Genomic DNA, 20,592 nt, shown 5'->3' with positions numbered 1-20,592 from the left:
CTTTTCTTTATTAATGCTTTGTTGGTAATTTCTAATGTTCTCTTGCCTTTTTAAAAATGTATTATTGTTCTTTTCTCATAATTTACTATCATATTTTGATGCTGGTGTGTCATGTTTTCTCGGCCTTTTAAATGTTTCAATGTTGATTTCTAATGTTTTGTTGCCTTATAACGCTGCTCTTGTCTTTTTAAAATGTTTTATTGGTGATTTTCAATATTTTATTGTAATTCTTTTTTGTAAACCATGTTGCAGCTCCTGTTCTGAAAGGCAGAACACAATTAAGGTTTAATATTATTTTACTCTTGCTGATCATTGAGCTCATTGGAAGCAGCATCCTGTGAGAGTTTAAAACCTGAACCTGCTCAGTGACGGTTTGTAAAGATGTTCCCTCTGCTTGTAAACCAAACCGAGATGTTGATTATGAAGTGAAACTGGACTGAGTTCCCGTCAGAAGCGTGCGCTGGTCGCCGACGGTAACAGCTGATAAATATAGTGGTGTAGGTGCCGTTGACTCACTCTCATGGCAGTAGGTGCTGGTGAATCCCGGATCGCAGGAGCAGCTGAAGTTCCCGGCGGGGAGGCTGATGCAGCGGCCGTGAGGTCCGCAGACGTTGGACGAGATGTGCCACACCTTCCTCTGGGTGTCGTTGGTCGCCACGGCAACGGTGCAGCTGTCAATCACTGGGGGCGGAAACAAGTTGACGGTGGTTAGAAGTTCAGAGCAGGAAGCTGTGGATGTTTGTTTAGGAGAACGGTCCGGATGCTGCGTTACCTTGGCAGTGGTTGGTCTTGCAGTGGTCCTTGAGCTCAGAGCAGGTTTTACCTTCGTAGTCGTCGGGGCAGCTGCAGTAGAAATCTCCAGACCGGCCGTGGCATTGGGCCTTGTTCTGACACGGGTTCGGACTGCACGGGTCGTTCTGCACCTTCACAAACACAACAGAAACAAGTTCTTACCATCTTATTTTTTCTACAGCTGAAAGATAAAAAACTGAAACAACTCACAGCAGCATCAGTCCCCTTTTACTCTGCTGATAGAAATATGAGTGCTGTGATCTACACTGTATTTTCTACAGTGTGTTACCTACACCGTTTTTCCTACATTGTATGTCCCACAGTGTATTTTCCTACCCTATATTTCTTCCTTCACTGTATTTCACAGCGTATTTACTGCACTGCATTTTCCACTGTATTTCCTATAGTGTATTTTCCTCACTGTATTCTACACTGTATTTCTTCAGTGTATTTCCTATAGTGCATTTCGTCCTTCACTGCAATTCCTACAGTGTATTTCCGACACTATTTTTTACACTGTATTTCCTACACTGTAATTCACAGTGTATTAACTGCACTGCATTTTTTTCACTGTACTCCCTAAGGTATATTTCCGACACTATTTCTTACACTGTATTTCTTATGCCCTATTTCCCACAATGTATTCTACAGTGTATTATCTACAGTGTATTTCTTGTAGTGTATTTCCTACCCTATATTTCCCACAATGTATTTCCTACACTGTAATTTACTGCACTGCATTTTTCACTGTATTTCCAACACTGTATTTCCTACAGTGTATTTATTATTGTATTTCCTACAGTGTATTTAATAGTATATTTCCTACAGTGTATTTCTTACTGTATTTCCTACAGCGTATTTAGAACTATATTTCCTACAGTGTATTTCTTACAGTGTATTTATTAGTGTATTTCCTACAGTGTATTTATTAGTATATTTCCTACAGTGTATTTCCTACAGTGTATTTCTTACAGTGTATTTCCTACAGTGTATTTTCTAATCTATATTTCTTATAGTGTATTTCCTACTCTATATTTCTTACAGTGTATTTTCTACAGTGTATTTCCTACTCTATATTTCTTACAGTGTATTTTCTACTCTACATTTCTTACAGTGTATTTCCTACCCTATATTTCTTACATTGTATTTCCTACAGTGTATTTTCTAATCTATATTTCTTACAGTGTATTTCTTACAGTGTATTTCCTACTCTACATTTCTTACAGTGTATTTCCTACTCTATATTTCTTACAGTGTATTTCCTACTCTATATTTCCTACAGTGTATTTCCTACCCTATATTTCTTACAGCATTCCCTCCAGGTGTGTCTTTACCTCGCAGGTGTTCCCAGTGAATCCCTGCAGACATTCACACATGAAGCCGTCCAGCAGTGCATGGCATCTTCCTCCGTTCTTGCAGGGGCTGCTGCTGCATCGGTTCCTCTGGACCTCGCAGTGTCGACCCACGAAGCCGGGCTGGCAGACGCACTGGTATCCTCTGGAGACGTCCTGAACAGAGACCAGGAGGACAAATCAAAGCTTCTGCGGTGGCGTTTTACTGCCGACGAGCTCCTCAACCTGTCAGAGGCTGAGGCTCGTTGGTTTTGTTCAGCAGAACTCCTCCCTGATCGCCATTTACGATGTTTTGAAGACCGTTTAATGAGCAGCTGCAGCTTCACAGCTCATAAAACAGTCCAGCCTTAAGTTCATTAAGGAGCAGCTCCTCAAATATGAACTTTTAGACAGTTTTATAAGTCTCACATCAACTGACGGATCAAATAATTGATTAATAAATGAAGAAAATGATAATTTGCTACCCCCTATTCACAGAGATTTGGAGAAACTGGGAGTTAAAACAACATTTTAAGTATAATTTATATAAAATTGTACGAATTCACCGCAGTAGATTCACTTTAAAGAGTCCCTCTCACAGGTTCAGATGAAAACAGGACAAAAAGTCATAAACTGAAATAAAACACTAAAAACCCTAAAAAACAAGACTGAACAGGCTGGAAACTTGTAAATCAAACCACAAAAGCAAATAATAATATTAAAACCACTAATCGCAACCAGAAAACCTTTAAAAAACACGCACCAAAACAGCATTACACATGACCTAAAAATTAAATTAACATCTGAGTTACGTACTTATGCAGTTTTTAAAAAATTACTTAGAAAGAAAGCATTATTATCTATTAAATATAAAATTACATATTTTCACTTACGTTATGACGCTCAATTTAATGTTTTAAATTTTATTTATAGGGTTTTATTCTTGCTTTCTAATGTTTAATTGGCTTCTTTAAAATGCATAATAGTCTATTTTAATGTTTTACTACAGATTTTTTAGCTTTAATTGCCTTTTGAAAGAATAACTGATTGTCTTTTTTAATGTTCTATTGTCTAGTATAGTGTTTTACTATTGTCTTCTAATGTTATATTGTCTATTTTAATGCCTTACTGTTGTTTTGTAATGTTTTATTGTCAGTTATAGTGTTTTACTACTCATTTTTCTGTTTGTAATTGTACTTTTTTCATTTTCATTGTCGTTTTTAATGTTTTATTGTCTATTATAGTGTTCTATTATTGCTTTCTAATGTTTTATCATATATTTTAATATTTTATTCCTAATTTTTTCAGCTTTTATTGCCTTTTTTAAAATGTTCATTCTTTTTTAATGTTTTGTTGTCTATTATAGTGTTTTATTACTGCTTTCTAATGTTTTATTGTGTATTGTAATGTTTTACTACTTATTTTTAAGCTTTTATTCCCTATAAAAAAAATCTTTTTCTTTTTTTAATGTTTTATCATCTATTATGGTGTTTTACTACTGTTCTTTTTTCATTTTCATTGTCCTTTCTAATGTTTTGTCTATTATAGTGATTTTTTTCTTGCTTTCTAACATTTTAATCCCTATTATAATGTTTTATTATTGCTCTCTCATGTTTTACATATTTATATTTATTTATAGTCTTTTCTGAAAATTTTTAAAAATTTTTTAATGTCTTTTGTCTCATTTTCAATACCTTTTTTTTATAGTTTTATTGTTGTTTGTTATTGTAAAGCATCTTGTAACTCCAGTTTTTAAAGGTGTTATAGATATATTTAAGTTTATTATTAACATATTTTCTAAATATTGATTTATCTGGAAAGTTCAGGTCAAATTTATTCACTTCTATCGGAAAAGAAAAACTCCTTTGGTGCAGTATAACCGATGTTTAGAAACCACGATGCCTCTGAGCGTCTTGTTTGATGTCCTGGCAGCTACTTTAATGATCGATCGTGTTCCCACTGCGTCATCGTACATTTAAATCCAACAAAGACCTCAGTGTTTGTGAGCAGCTGTATGCAGATTTAAGTCTTACCTTGCAGGTTCCCCCGTTCTGACACTGTCCGTGGCAGCTGTTCATATCTGGGGAGAAATCGATTGGAAAAAACGTTGAAGGTTTCAGTTTGAGTTTGAGCAACGAGCGCAGAAACATGCAGCCGCTACCAGAAAGTGGTGGATTGAAGATGCAGATTGAGAGGTGCAGGCGTGCAATGAAAGAGAAACTAAACCTAAAGAATTTAAACACAGGTTTGGGGGAAAAAAAAGTTGTAGCTTTAGTGGAGAAGTTCGCCAATGAGTGGCAGCTAAAATCAGCCATCAGAGAGGTTTGAAAGAGTCTGAATAGAAAGCTAAAACCCAACGCCTTCGGCTAACTAGCTTAGCTTCAACTAGCATCAGTGGATTTCCCAACAGAAGGTTCGTTTTATTGCTGTTTCTTCTATTTTGTTGTATTTAAACTGTAAAATAAATCAATATCTAGTAGCATGCTAGGGGTGCAGTGTCCAGAATTTTTGTTGACAGCACGAGTCTAGACCATTAGCATGCTATCAAAGCCTCACAAGGCCATAGTAAAACACGTTCTTGTGATTTTCTGTCCATATTCTGGGATTACTTATTACTGAGAGCAGTAGTAAGAAGTAATGTTTGAATAAAAATGAGGTTAATTTGCAAGCCTGGATGACATTTTCCATGATTTTTAGCAATTAGCATGCTGTTAAACCCCAATTAGTGACATGTTTTGGGGATTTTTGGCCATATTTGATCATGAAAACTTTATTTTATATACCAAAAAAAGAATCTAACAAAGGGCTAATTTAAACAAGGAAAAATAATGTGTATTTTGCTAGCATTTGTTGGTCGTCGCCATTAGCATACTATCCCAGCGTGATATCAAAACCCTGTGGAAGAAATAGCAACATGTTTCAGAGATTTCTGTCTATTTTTAGGATGAGCAAACACAGAATTGGTGGATTTTTAACAATTTGTCATTATGAGCAAGAAAAACTAAAATTCGTTTGCTAAAATTCAGCAAAAACATTAACCATTAGCATGCTATCAAAGCCCAATGGGACAGTTGGAACGTGTCTCTGGGGTTCATATTCTTGGTTAAGTTAGTGTTGAAGGAACTAAATAGGATGTTTAAGTATAAAAAGATTACATTATTTTACTAGAATTGCCAGAAACAAGAGTTTTAGTTATTAGCATGCTGTGTGGAACTCATCTAGCTGAAAATATGCTAGGCTAGCTAGCAAAGGGTGCTGGGTTTGAGCTGCAGGAAGCTGTAAAGGAGCTGGAGACTGATGATTTTCTGGATTGATACTAACTGACGTCACAGTTCTGGCCCACCCATCCACGAAAGCAGGCACAGTGATATCCACCAATCAAGTTTTTGCAAGAGTAAGCATTGAGGCAAGGCTTCCCCGCACACTCATTAACGTCTGCAAAATGGAGGTGAGAAACAGAACCAATCAGAAGCCCCGTCACCAAGCACAGATTTGTAATAAACGCAGAAACAACAGACAAAAATCACAACTTTCTGTTCACTTCTGGTTTTCTGGGGTTGTCCTCTGTAGATAAACTTAAATATATAGTACATAGTAGCTGTTAGCATGCTATCAAAGTCCAATTCAGGGGAAAAAAAGCAAAATATTTGGAGTATTTCTGACTATATTCAATAATAAATGAACACTTGAAACAGCAGTAGATAGGAAAGCTTTACAATTTCCCATTTTAAACCAAAAAACAGGATTATTTTTGCTTGCATTCATGGGTCTTAGCCATTAGCATGCTATTGAAACCCAATATTTTGAGGATTTCTGTCCATAGTTAAGGATAAATAAAAACTATTGCACAAGATGGAAAAAAGTTTAACAACTTGCTATTGTAAACAACAACAAAAAAAACAACAAAACAGAATATTTTGCTAGCATTCATGGGTCTTAGCCATTAGCATGCTATCAAAGCCCAATGGGAGGAACGGCAACATGTTCTGAAGATTTCTGTCCACAAAAAAATAAATATAGTGTGAGATGGAAAAAATTTTAACAACTTGCCACTGTCAACAAAAAAAACCCCAACAAAATATTTTGCTAGCATTCATGGGTCTTAGCCATTACCATGCTATCAAAGCCCAATGAGAGGAACTGCAACACGTGCTTAAGATTTCTGTCCATAAATAAGAATAAATCTAGCAAAAAAATCTGGAAAAACATTAACAACTTGCCACTATTTAAGTATACATCAACAAAAATAGCATGAGATGGAAAAATTTAACAACTTGCCACTGTAAACAACAACAAAAAAAGGACTATTTTGCTAGCATTCATGGATCCTAGCCATTAGCATGCTATCAAAGCCCAATGCGAGGAACTGCAACACGTGCTTAAGATTAAAAACAAAGAAATATCATGTAAGATGTAGAAAATTTAACAACTTGCCATTGTAAATAAATAAAACCAAAATATTTTGTTAGCATTCATGGATCCTAGCCATTAGCATGCTATTAAAGTCCAATGATTTGAGGATTTATGTCCATATTTAAGGATAAATAAACACACACGACAGAGCGTAGCATCGAACGCTGAAATAAAGGCCAAAGATGACCAGTTTTTGCAGATATTTCTTCTACAGATTTAAAGTCTAATCTGCATATTTCTCCCTGCAGGAGGTGATTTAGTTCCATCAGTCGGCACCATTTAGTCAAACAGCTCTAATGATCTGAGAGACTCTTTTCTCCAACATGTAAAACAGTCAGAACATTTCCAGGGTGAGGTTCACGTCTGAGGAGGTTTGATTTCCTCCCCGGGGGTTGATGTCTCTCTATTGCATTCCCTGCAGGCCGACCTGCAGATTCCAAGTGGTCAGTTTCAGAGGCAGCGCTGGACCGCCGCCGCCACGCCCTCCATAAAGCAACGCGCTGCCTCAATGCCAGTCCCAGGAGGTGAGCGGCACCTGTCGGCCTGCTGAAACCTAACACTGCCGAGCCCTTTACCGAAAAGCCCGCCTCCCCCGGCCTCCCCCAGGTACCACCCTCTGAGGACGGCGGTAACACAAGCCGCTCCATGTTTACAGGTTATAAAGTGTTTCCTGGCCGCTACTAAGAACCGAGGGCGTCGCCTCGCCGTAGCGTACATACCCCGCCCGGTCTGGAGCCAAAGATAACCCCCCGCGGGGATAAATTGGGTCCCAAGGCTAGCAGTTGCCAGGCGGGAGGCTATTTTTAGCTTTTACTCATGTCACCTGGCTCGAGTTGCACATGAAGCCCGGCGGTTTACACACAAACACATTTTGGATTCGACTCGACCGGTTGAACAAACAGCTGGAGGAAAAACACCAACCAGTCCACAAATCCCTCCAAAACCTAAACATCTCAGCAACCACCACGTTCAGCAGCCGGTAAACCTCCAGACGAGGGTGTTTCTGATTGTTCCTACCGATCTGGCAGGTCTTTCCCGTCCACTGCGGAGGACAGAGACACTCAAAACCGTTCTCCATGTCGATGCAGGTTCCTCCCTGAGCGCAGGGGCTGGAGGCGCATTCATCGGTGTCTGAAACGTAAAACCGATGTTAAAACCATAATCTCAGCCGCATAACAAGTAAATAAACACGTCTCTGTGCCGCCTACGATACGATCCGGCATCAGATGTCAGCCAGAGAGGAATCTGGAGCTGCTACGCTGGAAAATTAGATCTCGGGAGGTGTTTATTCACTTGGTGTTGGGCCAAGAAAAGAGTAAAAGTGGCAGATAAATCAGCCCGATTTCTGACTGCATTTGATCCAAGCTCGACTTTTTAGCTCTAAAAACTCCATAAGAAGGTTCTAGTGATGTTTTTAGCAAGAAGTTTTCTTTTAATTCCCAGAAAGTTCTTCCTAAAGGCAGGATAAAGTTCTGTTGCATTGTTTTTATAGAAGAACGTCCCAACAACTACGTAGCTTTTCACCAGAATCGCAACAATTTATCAATGACTTTTCAAATATTATCAATCAATTAATCATTTTGAGTATTTTTTTTCAAGATAAACAGTCTAAATTCTCTGATTTAAGCTTCTTAAATGTGGATATTTTCTGGTTTCTTTCCTCCCCTATGACAGTAAGCCGAGTATCTTCGAGTTGTGGACAAAACAAGACATTTAAGGATGTAATCTTGAGGTTTAGGAAACTTTGACGGACATTTTTTTTTATAATTTTCTGACATTTTTTAAACCAAGCACCTGATTTATTAATCCAGAAAGCAGCTAAAAGATTATTTAACAGTGAAAACAGTGGTTATTTTCATTCCTACCTTTAGCGCAGGTCGGTCCGGACCAACCAGCCGGACAGTGACATTCAAACCCAGAAGGAACTTCGTGGCAGGTTCCTCCGTTGGCGCAGGGGTTGGAAACACAGGCGTGTTCAGCTGCAAATAAAGTCAGAAATATGTAATCATTTATTCACTCAGATAAAACACAGGAACGTAGAGTTTTGTTGGGTTCACGGACTCACCGATCTCACAGTTCTTCCCCGAGTATCCGTCCGGACAGGCACAGTTGTACTCGTCAGGTTCAGTGTTCATGCAGGTTCCTCCGTTCTTACAGGGCCGGTTGGTTCCACAGTAGTTCAGATCTACACAGAAAACACCAATAAGGTCTACTCTGTATGTAAATGTTCATATTAAATATAAATATAGAACAAATGACATTTAGGGAAGAGGATACCTGATAGACAAGTGGTGGCAAAATTAAAAAAAATACTAAAAAACATAATTTTCCTGCAACTCTTTGGCTCAAATTCTAAAAAACAACCCAAATGGCTGCAGAAGAATATGATTGTTGGTTTAACAGAAGTAAAGTGCAGGAATATCTTTACAGAAAATGTCATTTCAACCTTCGTCTCCTGCATCTTCACCAATCACCAAGTGTTCCTCGAGCAATTTACGATGAAAATCGTATTTTAAAGGATCATAAATGTGATTTTTGAAGCTTTTATTTCGACAAACAATGAAAATCGAATGGCAGAGAACTGAAACTAGATGGAAATCCATCACAGCATACATAATTGATTCTTTAATTTTATCATAGTCATAGTTTTGGTGGAACATATCACACATTTTATTTGGTTATTGGTTTAAAATCAAAACCAATGGAAGTTAAGTTATTTGAAAATAATTAATCGTAATGTGTTTTTAAAAAAACAGGATGTTTTCCATTTGAGATAAAAGACTACACATTTACTAATTCCCTAATTTGAATGACTGAATTAGATTTTAAAAAAATAATGTTAAATAAATATCTTGACTTTCTAGCTATTTTATCTTGTATTGCATGTTTGTTTGAATTTCTTGCATTATTTGTCGAATTCCACATTCAATTTATTGCAAATCATTTTGTACCTTTGCTTTAGAAAGGTACTACACAAATAATCATAATTATTACTACTAAACCCAAAAAATGTTTTGTATTATAGAAAGAAAGCTAAAGAATCATCATTGGTAGAACCAGGTTCAGGGAGGGCAGACGTCTGCCTCGATTGGCTGTAAAAACTAATAAAAACTGTCTGACTTGACTTTTTAGCTATTTTTATCTTGTTATATCGCTTGTTTACTTTAATTTCTTTCATTATTTGTCTAATTTGTTTAATTGTAAAGCACTTTGTACCTTTGTTTCTGAAAGGTACTACACAAATAAAGTAATTCTAATTATTATTAGCATTGTTAAGTCTAAAATCTTTTAGTATTGTAGAAAAAGCAAACGAATCCCTTTGAGCAGCTCAGTAGACTAACATTGGCAGAACCAGGTTCAGGGAAGGCAGACGGGGAGAAACATTAAATAGTGTTTTAAATATGCAGAAGAAATTAGCTTTATACCAAAATTAACGTCTAAAACACCTGACCTGAAGGAAGCTTTCAAATAAAACTGAGCTTCCTTCACTTTAGAGCTTACAGTGTGCAGATGTTTGGTGTTTTGGACGTTGTTTAGCTGCTTAAACTGGCAGTAAAACCGGTTTGAAAGGTGCTGACCTTTATCACAGAGCAGACCTCCCCAGTTCTTCTCACAGGTGCATTGCCAGGGTTCAGTACAGGTTCCATGAACACAACCAGGATACGGTAAACACTCGTCACACAGCGGACCCTGCCAGCCGTAGTTACACCTGAAACACAACAAGAAGCTCACCTTAATGTGGATTATTAGTCAGTTTACTGAAGAGCTGCAGCCTGGTACTCAACCAAACGTTAGTCGATGAGAGGAGATGTAGTTTTGATTGGTTGGTTTTACAATTCAGAAAAAAAGAACATTTTAAAAGTTTCATTTATATTGCTTGACAACTACATGGAAACAACTGTGAAACTGCACCAGGAAAACACTTGTGGTGGAATTATGTATCATAGAATAGAATGAAGTGCAATAGAAATACTTTATTAATCGTTGAGGGGAAATGTGGTTGTTTCAGCAGAAAGATTGCCGTTACTACCATCATAAATACAGATAAATAAGCTAAAATATGCAGTCAGTAAAAATAAACAATAAGAAAAATATAAATTCAAAATGCACATTGAGTGAAAATCTGTAAAAACAGTTAAAAGAAGGGCAAATATCTGTAAAATAATCACAGAATGCAAATTCTTTTATAAGATTAGAGAAGATAATCTTACAGCGGAGGAACTTGTGTTACATTATCTTATCAAAAAATACAAAAAAAATGATATAAATATGTTCCCAGATTGCTTCACAACTGCAAAAGTTATACTTTAAAGTGACATAAAGCAACAAATCCTCACATTTATGAAGCTGGAACCTTGCTTAATGTGCATATAATTGATTATTAATGATGCTGTACGCCACTAATTGCTTCAGAACTTGAACTAAAATGAAAAAATCTCTTTCTTACATATTTCTGATCTTAATTGAGTCCAGAAGTGTTTTTCTTTCAGTAAAAAGTGATAAAAAGGAATATTTCAACATGATAATCTCACATTTCTGTTGCATTATCTTATAAAAAAAATGCAAAAATTTAGTATGAATAGATTCCCAGATGACTCCAAAACTCTAAAATTGTAATTTTAAAGTGAAGTAAAGCAACCATAAAAGTGTTTTTCATTCAGTAAAAAGTGAGAAAATGTAATATTTGAACAGGTTTTCAAAGAATAAAGGTGGTTGCTGCACAAAAAAACTACCTGTTTTGTGTAGATTTTCTCACTGCAGTGGCAGATTTTTTACTTTTTACAAAATAAACCACAAATTTACAGAAGGACTGATAATTTTGTATAGATTATTTGAGAAATTCAGATGTAAACTATGCATTGTTTTCCTTCGTTAGTTCACCTAAAACTGCAAAAAATTAGCAAAATATGTTCCCAGATTGCACCAAAACTCCAACATTTTGACCTTAAAGTGATAAAAAGCAACAAATCGTCACATTTAAGAAGCTGGAACCTTGTTTTACGTGCAGATAATAGATTACTAACGATACTGTGAGCTGCTAATTGAACTCAGAGGCGACCAGAAGGACTTGTTCGTGACGAGTGTTTCCGTCACACGTGTCTCGGTGCCGTGAGCTCGGTGGAGGTCAGTCGTGGAATGAGTCTGAGGAACGAGGTTAGCTAATCTGTTGGTTTATGGCAGCACTCTGTTATTCCAAGGCCAGCGCTGACCTCGCCCCACCTGTCCTGTCACTTCTCCGTCGGGGGGCTATTTTAGGGAGCAGCCCTCCCCCTCCTCCCCCTCATCCCGCCCCCCAAAACGCTTCAAAATGGACGCCGACCAAACAGCGGTGATAGACGGAGCTGGAGGACGACGACGGACGAAAATACTGAAGCCCAAAACTCAATCAAGACGTGAAATGTTGTCATTTTCTGACTATTATCAGGATTTATTTAGCCTAAGATTCATGTAAACTTCTCTAATGGATGCTTGAGTTCAAACATCGTCTAAAAACTTTAGCATCTTCAGTTAAACCTACGAACTCCCAATTTAAAGGCAAAATCACTTTAAACTTGTCAAAATTACTCAAATTTAGTTCAAAATGACCATTTTAAAGTAATTTTGGAAACATTTTTGAAATTTGTAGTTCATTTGAAATGAACGAGTGTTATAAACATCTTTTCATCTCGTTAAATCATCTGTAGAAAGATGTTTCACCATGCTGAATGTATCTCCAACAACTTCCTGCTCTGTTCAGTGTTTCTGAGCCATGCTGCATTTATTTATGGATCCAGTAGCTTTGATTTTCCTCTCAGTCGAAAACTTCCAAAAATAACTTGAAACTTGCCCAAAGTCACATAAAATTGCACAAATCAACTCAAAAGTGGTCTACAGTAACAAAAAATCTTCAAAATGACTGGAAAAGATGCATTTACTTCTTTAAAAATTGCAAAACTACACCATTTATCAGTGTGAGAAACTGTAAAAACTGAAAAACTCTTGAGGTTTTCAGACGTTTTTTGAATAAATCATGAGAAACGTGCTTCTGACGAGAAAATGAACCAAATCGGAGCTTAAACTTCTGAAATTTAATCCAAGTTAACTTTACTTCATGTGTCTTGCTAAAAAAACAACTTCACACACCTGAAGCTCCGCAGACCTCCATGTTAAAAAGTCCAACTTTACAGCAGAAAAAAAAACCTGTTTACAGAGAGAAGCCTTTATTTTTCCCACAACAATGAAATTTACAATTAATCTACACTCTGTAATACTTTATTTCATCTAAAAATGCCAGATTTATGTGAAATATGTGACCCAATGTTCCCAGATTGCTCCAAAACTCCAACATTTTGACTTTAAAGTAACAGAAATGGTTTATTTTTGGTGAATTTTTATCTGAAACATGTAGAATAAAGCGATTAAATGTCACAATTTCAGTGATTGATGTGATTGTGGGTCATTTTCTAACATCAGTTGGGCTCAGGACTGCAGATTTGTTTAGTTATTTTACAGAATATAGAACCAGTTTCAGCTGCATGTTTGCCGGCAGCAGCTCGGTTCTGTCTGCATTGTTTCCTCCTGTACGTGGAGCTGTGTGGTCGACCTGTACGGCCCGTCTGGCTGCAGCCACAGGGCTGAGGGTGGCATTACCCACAAGCCCCGTCACCACAGAGCCACCGTCCCATCAGCGGAGGGGCCAGAAATACCCGACCGACCGCACCCAGGGGCCGGACGGTGGGCCGGAGACGTCCAGGGGGCTGCCGCTGGATTATTTACAGTCTCTCGCCCAAATCCAGCCGGACGACGCAGCGTAGGTTGTGAATGTCAGAAACTAGACACCAAACACACATTTTTAGTTCCCCTCTGCCAGCCTGGGAAGATTCTTTTTCACCGTTTCCTCGCTGCTTTTACTCAAGACTTTAACCCTTAGTTCTCCAGCTCTGACAGCAAATAGTTTGAAACAGTTGTGGTTCAGCTTTGAATCTGATTTCGGGTCGAGGAAGGAAAGTGGAGGATCCATGTGCTTCAGATATTTAACTATTTCCATGTTATGAAACAAAAATAACCTGCCCAAAGTAACATAAATATGCCCAAACTGACTCAAAATTAGTCCAGAATGACTAAAAAAACTGTAGAAAATTACATGAAATTTGGTCAGAATGACCCAAAATGTGTTCAGAATTATAATATTTGAGGCATTCTAGACAAACTGAATGATTTTGGACAATTTTTAGTCCAGTTTTGAGTCTCTGCTCATCATCTGTAGAAAGATGTTTCACCATGCTGAATGTATCTTCCAACAACTTGCTGCTCTGTTCACTGTTTTTGAGTGATGCTGCATTTATTTTATTGGTCCGGTATGTTTTGTTTTTGTCTAAAAATAACCTGACACCTGCCCAAAGTAACAGAAAATTGACACAAAATTGGTCCAAAGGAACAGAAGTCCAAAATGAGTAGTAAACTGTTTGAAATTACCAGAAATTTGTTCAAAATGGGTCATTACTGTGAGTCACTATGGACATTTTGAGTCTCTGCTCATCAGATGTAGAAAGATGTTTCTCCATGCTGAATGTATCTCAAACACTTTGCTCCTCTGTTCACTGTTTCTGAGCCATGCTGCATTTATTTATTGATCCAGTAGGTTGGTGGAGACACTGCTTGCTGAGTGTGTCATGGCTGATTGATTGAGCAGAGCGGTGCAGAATTTTTTATTTTTATTTTGTTTACAGAATCTGGAACAAACTTTTAATTTCTGCCAAATTTCAAAACAACGCATCAAGGGATTTTGATCACATATGACAGTTTTAAGCTTGGATTTGGTTAATTTTCCCAACAGAATTGCACTTCACACACGATGCATTCAAGGACTGTCGGAAAGTTGAAAATCCTAGGATTTTTTTTTGTTTTTTACAGTTTTTAGCTCTGATAAATGCTGCAATTTAGGCAATTTTTTAAAAAATTCATATTTTTAAACCTGCCTGAGGGATAAACCTTTATATTTTCTTCTCTTAAACTGAACATTCCAGTTTATTTGTAAATTATCTAAACGAAAAGTGAGTGAAATGTTGGTAATATTCAGTTATTTGACATGAAAATTATGCATTTTAAAGTAAAATGAGTATAAGTTTTGATAAACAGTGCATTGTTTTGTTGTATTTCCTTCATTACTGACTCAGATAAACACTTTTTCTGAACCATTTCAATTTATCTCCCAACCTAAACTAGAAATCCTGACATTTTCCTATTTAGGTAACTTGATTTAGAGCTTCTAGTCTCATATTTTCACTTTTTTTTTTAATTAACTGAGATGGTCTTCTCTGAAACAATAACATAAAAAGCTGCTTTTTTTTCTTCTCTGTGTCTTTGAGTTCCTGATTGCGACGGAGCTCCGGATCACATGTCGAGGCACATTCCAGGGTGTTCCTCTCTCTTCCAATCCTCTGGCCATTTTCTATGAGAAATGTCAGCCCTCTTTTTTCTTTCTTCCTTTTTTACGAGATCTAAAGTGAATCAAACCTGCCTCCTTTCTCCGCTGGCGTTTCCAAACGCTCGGCAGCGTGTTTGTCTTTTTAAAGCTCGGCTCTGTCTAAATGTACAGTTTCGCTTCCACATGTAATCAAATCTAAATTTCTCTGCTTCCTCTCCCGTTCACATAGAACCACTCTGCCTTTTTAGGAAACCCTCGTAGCTTCACTGTGCAGTTTTACTACAACTCTGACTCTGAGTAAAACTACTGTGGAAGTATTTGTACACAACTTAAGAACTTCACTAAATACACTCAGGAAGGAAAAAAGCTGCAGTTGCCAAGACGTTTTGTTAATGAGGTAACATTTCTTCAACATGTATTATAGTATTAATGTTCTTACTGTATGCTGTGTGTCTGGTAGGGTTCTTTTAATTGTTTTTCTTAATGTATTTTAATGTTTCATGAATGATACGCTATTTGGGCCAATAAAATCTATTTTATCTTACATTATATTGTCTGTTAAAAGCGACTTAGTTCTACTTTTAGAGGCCTCAAATACCTCAAAAGGACATAAACCCGAAACTACTACTCTTTTTAAATGTATTTTGAATTTACTTATGTGTTATATATCGTAGTTTCTTTAAAGATTCACCACAGTTACACCATTTATCAACCAGAAACTCTAATAACCAAAACAACTGTCCGTTTTTTAAGCTTTTTTTTGCCCTCTATCTCATCTAAATCATTTAATATTCAGCATCTGCTGACACCAATAATGTTTCCTACATATTACACACTTTGAGTCAAAGAAATTAAACACTGCAGATCTGACTGGCAAATGACAGCCACTTTTGAAACTATTATTATTTGTCTGTTTCTTTGCCAGAAAGATTAACACGTGGCTAATAAAGAGAATGCTAAATTTCAATTGTCAGTTAATGGTTAATATTGGGAATGTCCTGAGGCCAAAATTGCCAAATCACATGAATTTTGAAGTGAATAGTATCAGTACATACCCATGTCTGATGCTCTGTATACTCTGTTTTTATGTGGAAACATAAAGTCACAAGAACTTCAACCAACTTAATCTATCGGACAGAAGTCTCTGTCACGGTGCTCCTTTAATAGCTACGCCATTAAACAGTTACTACAGCTGAACTACAACACTTTGAGGGTGTGCTATTTTAGAAAATGGTCTGAGGTATTGGTTCAGGGCCCAAGAATACTTGATCCGGACATCCCTAAATGATATTGCTGCTCCGACTAAGCAATTTATTCAAATTTATGACACGTGTGCCTCATAGAAGTCTCTGTCATGGTGCTCCTTTAGGAGCTAAACTCTCAGCTAATGTACAACATTTTAACTGTGTATTACCTCAGAAAATAGTATCAGGTATTAGCTGATGACAGATATTAAACAGCTCGGATCCGATCAGGAGACAAGAATACTTGTTCAGGACATCCCTAAAGTAATATAATCAAATTAATGACACATGTTCGTCACAGAAGTCTCTGTCATGCTGTTCCTTTGCTAGCTAAACTCTCAGCTAATGTATAATACTTAAAGTGTGTAATTTCTCAGAGAATGGTGTTAGATTTGGGCAGAAAATAGATATTAAATGACTCAGATTGGATCAGGAGACAAGAATACTATGTCGCTGCACATATTAAGACCAATACCGATCAATTAAATAATGCTTTGATCAGCCCTTAGATTGGGATTAGGACATCTCTCGTTCTGCAGTGAAAAATGTGACAAAAACACAGAAACTGTTTGGATTTTAGAGGTTTAAATCAGTGATATAAATGAACTTAGCAGCCATATTTATGTACAAAGATGTATTTACTTTCAGATTATTCATTAATCTGTATTCTATTAATTTTGGTTTCAGTTTTAAACCCCTGCAGCTCTTGTTTTTGTTGTTTGCAGCTTGTTTGGAATCCAGTCTTGGCGACTGGCAGTCATAACATCGGAAAAAAGGTGATTTGTTCTGTTAGTTCGTGGTGTTTGGTGGATGGAGGGAGGAAACATGCAGCAAAAAAACCCAACAAAAACAGGCCTCTCGCTCTGTTTCTGCAGCTTCAGGACAGGAAGCAGAACAATGGCTGCTGGATCAGAGGGACTAGAGAGGGGAACTTCAGAGATCCGAGCTGGGGGGTTGAATGTTATCAACAAGCTCCTCATCGCTGTCACTGCCGCTAACCTCATTAAGACCCCTCCATCCAAACAGGATCATATTTTACTCCACCTGACGGTAAACAAACAAACAAAATGGACTCGACTCACTTGCATTCCCCCGGCGAGTTGCACGTCCCATGCGACGGGCTGCATCCCTGCTTGCAGATGGCTTTTCAGGAAGGAAAAGAGGAAAATCACGGGTTAGTAAATCATCGTTTCTGCAGCTCGCATCATTAAAACCTCATCAGGAGTCTGGGTAAGGTGGCCGGGCAGCTGTCGGAGAGTCGACGGCGCCTTCAGCAGCGACACGAGTTTCCAAACATGCTTGGAATTCCTGCAAAGCGACACCCTGACATGAACTTCCATGAACTTCCCGAGCCTCTTCCGTAACAAAAAAAACCGCAACATCCACGTGATCAAACGACGACTTGATGCGTTTATTTTTGGCTTTTATTTAAAAAAAGAAACCTGGATGTCTATTTTGAGTCTTAAAAATGTGATAAAACCAGTTTTCTTCTGCGCTTCTTACCAGATTTTCTCTGAATTTTGTTGTCCTGTTCTCATTTTACAGAATTTAATTCAACTCTTGTTTATTTCAAATGTACCTTATAAATAAATGTATAAATAAATGCTTTCCAAATGAAAAAAAGCAAAAAAAAGGCTGATATTTTTAGATTTTGATTTAGTTAAAAAACAATATATTCAGTCAGACTTTTATGTAAAGTTTTATAATTTAATGGTGTTAATATTTATAATTATTTTACCATATGAACAATTTACAGTTTTTCTGCTATCTATCTTAACTATCTATCAAGTATCTTGTCTTATTTTGCTATTTTGGTGTAAATTGGCATCTAAAATAATTTTCTATCTTTTTGGTTTGTTTGAAAACTGCCATATAAATAAAGTTTGACTGACGGATTGAATTTTTAATCTTCATTTTTAGTTACAAACAGCAATTTCCCAAACAAAAAGCCTCAAAACCGACGTAAAGCACAGCAAAATCTCAAAGCACAGTAAAAACACAGTCAAAATATCGCAAAAATACAGTAAAATATCGTAAAAATATAGCAAAAATATAGTAAAATACAATAAAAATATAGAAAAAATACAATAGAAATATAGCAAAAATATAGTAAAATACAATAAAAATATAGAAAAAATACAGCAAAAAATAGCAAAAATATTGGAAAATACAATAAAAAATATAGAAAAAATACTGTAAAAATACAGCAAAAATACAGTAAAATACCAAAACTATAGAAAAAAGACAGTAAAAATATAGTAAAAACTGTAAAAATACCGTCAAAATATAGTAAAAACAGAAAAATATATTAAAATACAGTAAAAATACATTAAAAATATAGTCAAAATACAGTAAAAAGATACAGTAAAAATACAGTAAAAACGGTATTTTCCCAGTCTAACTCACCTATCTTACAGTCCGGACCCGTCCAACCCTCCATACAGTCTCGGTTTCCAAACTGGTCGCACACATAATGTCCGAAGTAGTCGTCTCGCGGTCGACACACTTTGTTGCACTTGCTGCCGTAGTAATGTTCGTCGCAGCGAACCCGGATGGTGTACTCGATGCTGGCCACGGAGCTCTTATACTCAACCGGCTGCTTGTCCTCCCCGGGGTTGATCATCCCTTTATAGATGCTGCGCTCGATCAGCAGCTCGTCATCTGCATAGAAGAAACACAAACGGAGTTATTCGTCGTCACGTCGCCTGAAATATTCTCACTTTAAAACTATAAACCCAAAATCCATCCACAGGTTTGAAAAGCACTCAAAATTACACCATTTATTGGAGCCATAAACTGTAAAAACTGGACTCATAACACTCTAAAATAAATGCAGCATGGCTCAGAAACAGTGAACAGAGGAGCAGGTTGTTGGAAGATACATTCAGCATGGTGAAACATCTTTCTACTGAGGATGCGCAGAGGAGAGAGGAAAAGTTAGTGGAGGTCTTGATAACACCCACGTGACAAAAAGACTTTACAATTTTGGGGTCATTATGAACAGGATTAAAGTAATTTTGGACATTTTTTGAGTTAGTTTGGACAAGTGTTGACTCAATTTGGACAATTTTATGTAACTTTACAGAATCTTCGAGTTATTTTCATCAGGAAAATCAAAGCTACTGGATCAATAAATAAAATAATAAATAATATTAAATAATAATAAAATAAATGCAGCATGGCTCAGAAACAGCGAACAGAGCAGCAGGTTGTTGGAAGATACATTCAGCATGGTGAAACATCTTTCTATAGCTGGTGAGCAGAGACTCAAAATTGTCCAGAATGATTCAAATTGTCCCTACAATAACTCCAATATTGTGATGTTCAACACACTTTGGGTCATTTGGAACAAGTTTCAAGTAATTTTAAACAATTTTCTAGTCATTCTGGACATTATTTGTTTCTTACTTACTTGTTACTATAAGCAGGTTTTAAGAGTATTTTTTTTTGACAACAATAGACTGAGAGGAAACGCTAACATATTGGACCAATAAGAAGATAGATTCAGCATGGTGAAACATCTTTCTGCAGTCCAAAATGACTCAAATTGTCCATAATGACTCAAATACTGTCATTTTGAGTCAATCTGGGCTCATTTTAACATGTTTCAAGTAATTTTCAACAGTTTTTCAGACATTTTTGATATTTTTTGTTACTTTGGACCATTTTTGAGTCAATTTGGGCAAATTTACGTTACTTTGGGAGAGATTGAGAGGAAAATCAAAGCTACTGGATCAATAAAATAAATGCAGCATGGCTCAGAAACAGTGAACAGAGGAGTGAGTTGTTGAAGATACATTCAGCATGGTGAAACACCTTTCTACAGATGGCATTCGTGATGTTAGAACTTATTCCGAAAAGGTATTTCCATCTCCAATAACTCAATAATAAGAAAAGTGAAAAAAAAAAAAAAAAAAACTAAGCGCAAGCAAGAAATCACTGAAGTTATTTTGAATTTTGGTCTTTTCATGAACTTTTAAAACTTTGTCACGTATAAAAATATTTTACAGCTACAGAGCTCTAGCAGGACGAGTCAAGACTTTATCATGTGAAGAAACCCAACGTTTGACAGCCTTGTAGTAGTTTCAGAAGAGGAGTTTGGCATGAACGCGGGGCTTTTAGCTCTATGGAAACAAAACTAAAAACACAACGAAGCTCAGGAGTTTGTGTCTGTTAGATAGAAGAGTCCAAACAACCGAACTCCTGAATGGAATTCCAGGGAACATCGACGATTCCGGTTATGGGGTTTGACCCCAACGACTGGCGAGATTAGAGAACTTCGAAGAAACATTCAGCAGAGATCACAGGGAAGGTGTCGCCTCCGGTCGGACACCGCCAAGAATGTGGAGAAAAAAAAAGAAAAAAGTGGAAAAGGGGGCAAAGAATAGGAAAATTAAGCAGCACA

At 36.9% G+C, this 20,592-nt stretch overlaps 1 protein-coding gene across 2 annotated transcripts in view; it reads right to left on the bottom strand.

Annotated features, from left to right (window-relative positions):
* LOC111584144 (protein jagged-2-like) overlaps positions 1 to 20,592 on the bottom strand; it is an 85,454-nt gene that overhangs the window by 22,621 nt on the left and 42,241 nt on the right. Inside the window, exons 4-14 of one of the 2 annotated variants that reach the window (XM_023293398.3) lie at positions 18,594 to 18,848; positions 17,270 to 17,330; positions 10,115 to 10,245; positions 8,602 to 8,721; positions 8,402 to 8,515; positions 7,554 to 7,667; positions 5,445 to 5,558; positions 4,157 to 4,203; positions 2,127 to 2,300; positions 773 to 923; positions 517 to 681 (exon numbers count right to left, since the gene is read on the bottom strand). In XM_023293398.3, the coding sequence (XP_023149166.2) occupies positions 517 to 681; positions 773 to 923; positions 2,127 to 2,300; positions 4,157 to 4,203; positions 5,445 to 5,558; positions 7,554 to 7,667; positions 8,402 to 8,515; positions 8,602 to 8,721; positions 10,115 to 10,245; positions 17,270 to 17,330; positions 18,594 to 18,848 (1,446 nt within the window). The remainder of the gene's footprint in view (positions 1 to 516; positions 682 to 772; positions 924 to 2,126; positions 2,301 to 4,156; positions 4,204 to 5,444; positions 5,559 to 7,553; positions 7,668 to 8,401; positions 8,516 to 8,601; positions 8,722 to 10,114; positions 10,246 to 17,269; positions 17,331 to 18,593; positions 18,849 to 20,592) is intronic. The other variant, XM_023293399.3, reaches the window with a different exon arrangement.

Source organism: Amphiprion ocellaris, chromosome 20 (genome assembly GCF_022539595.1).
Source record: "Amphiprion ocellaris isolate individual 3 ecotype Okinawa chromosome 20, ASM2253959v1, whole genome shotgun sequence".
In the NCBI taxonomy this organism is placed as follows: Eukaryota; Metazoa; Chordata; class Actinopteri; family Pomacentridae; genus Amphiprion; species Amphiprion ocellaris.
The sequence above is the reverse complement of the archived record's forward strand: the minus strand, read 5'-3'. Positions and strand labels throughout refer to the sequence as shown.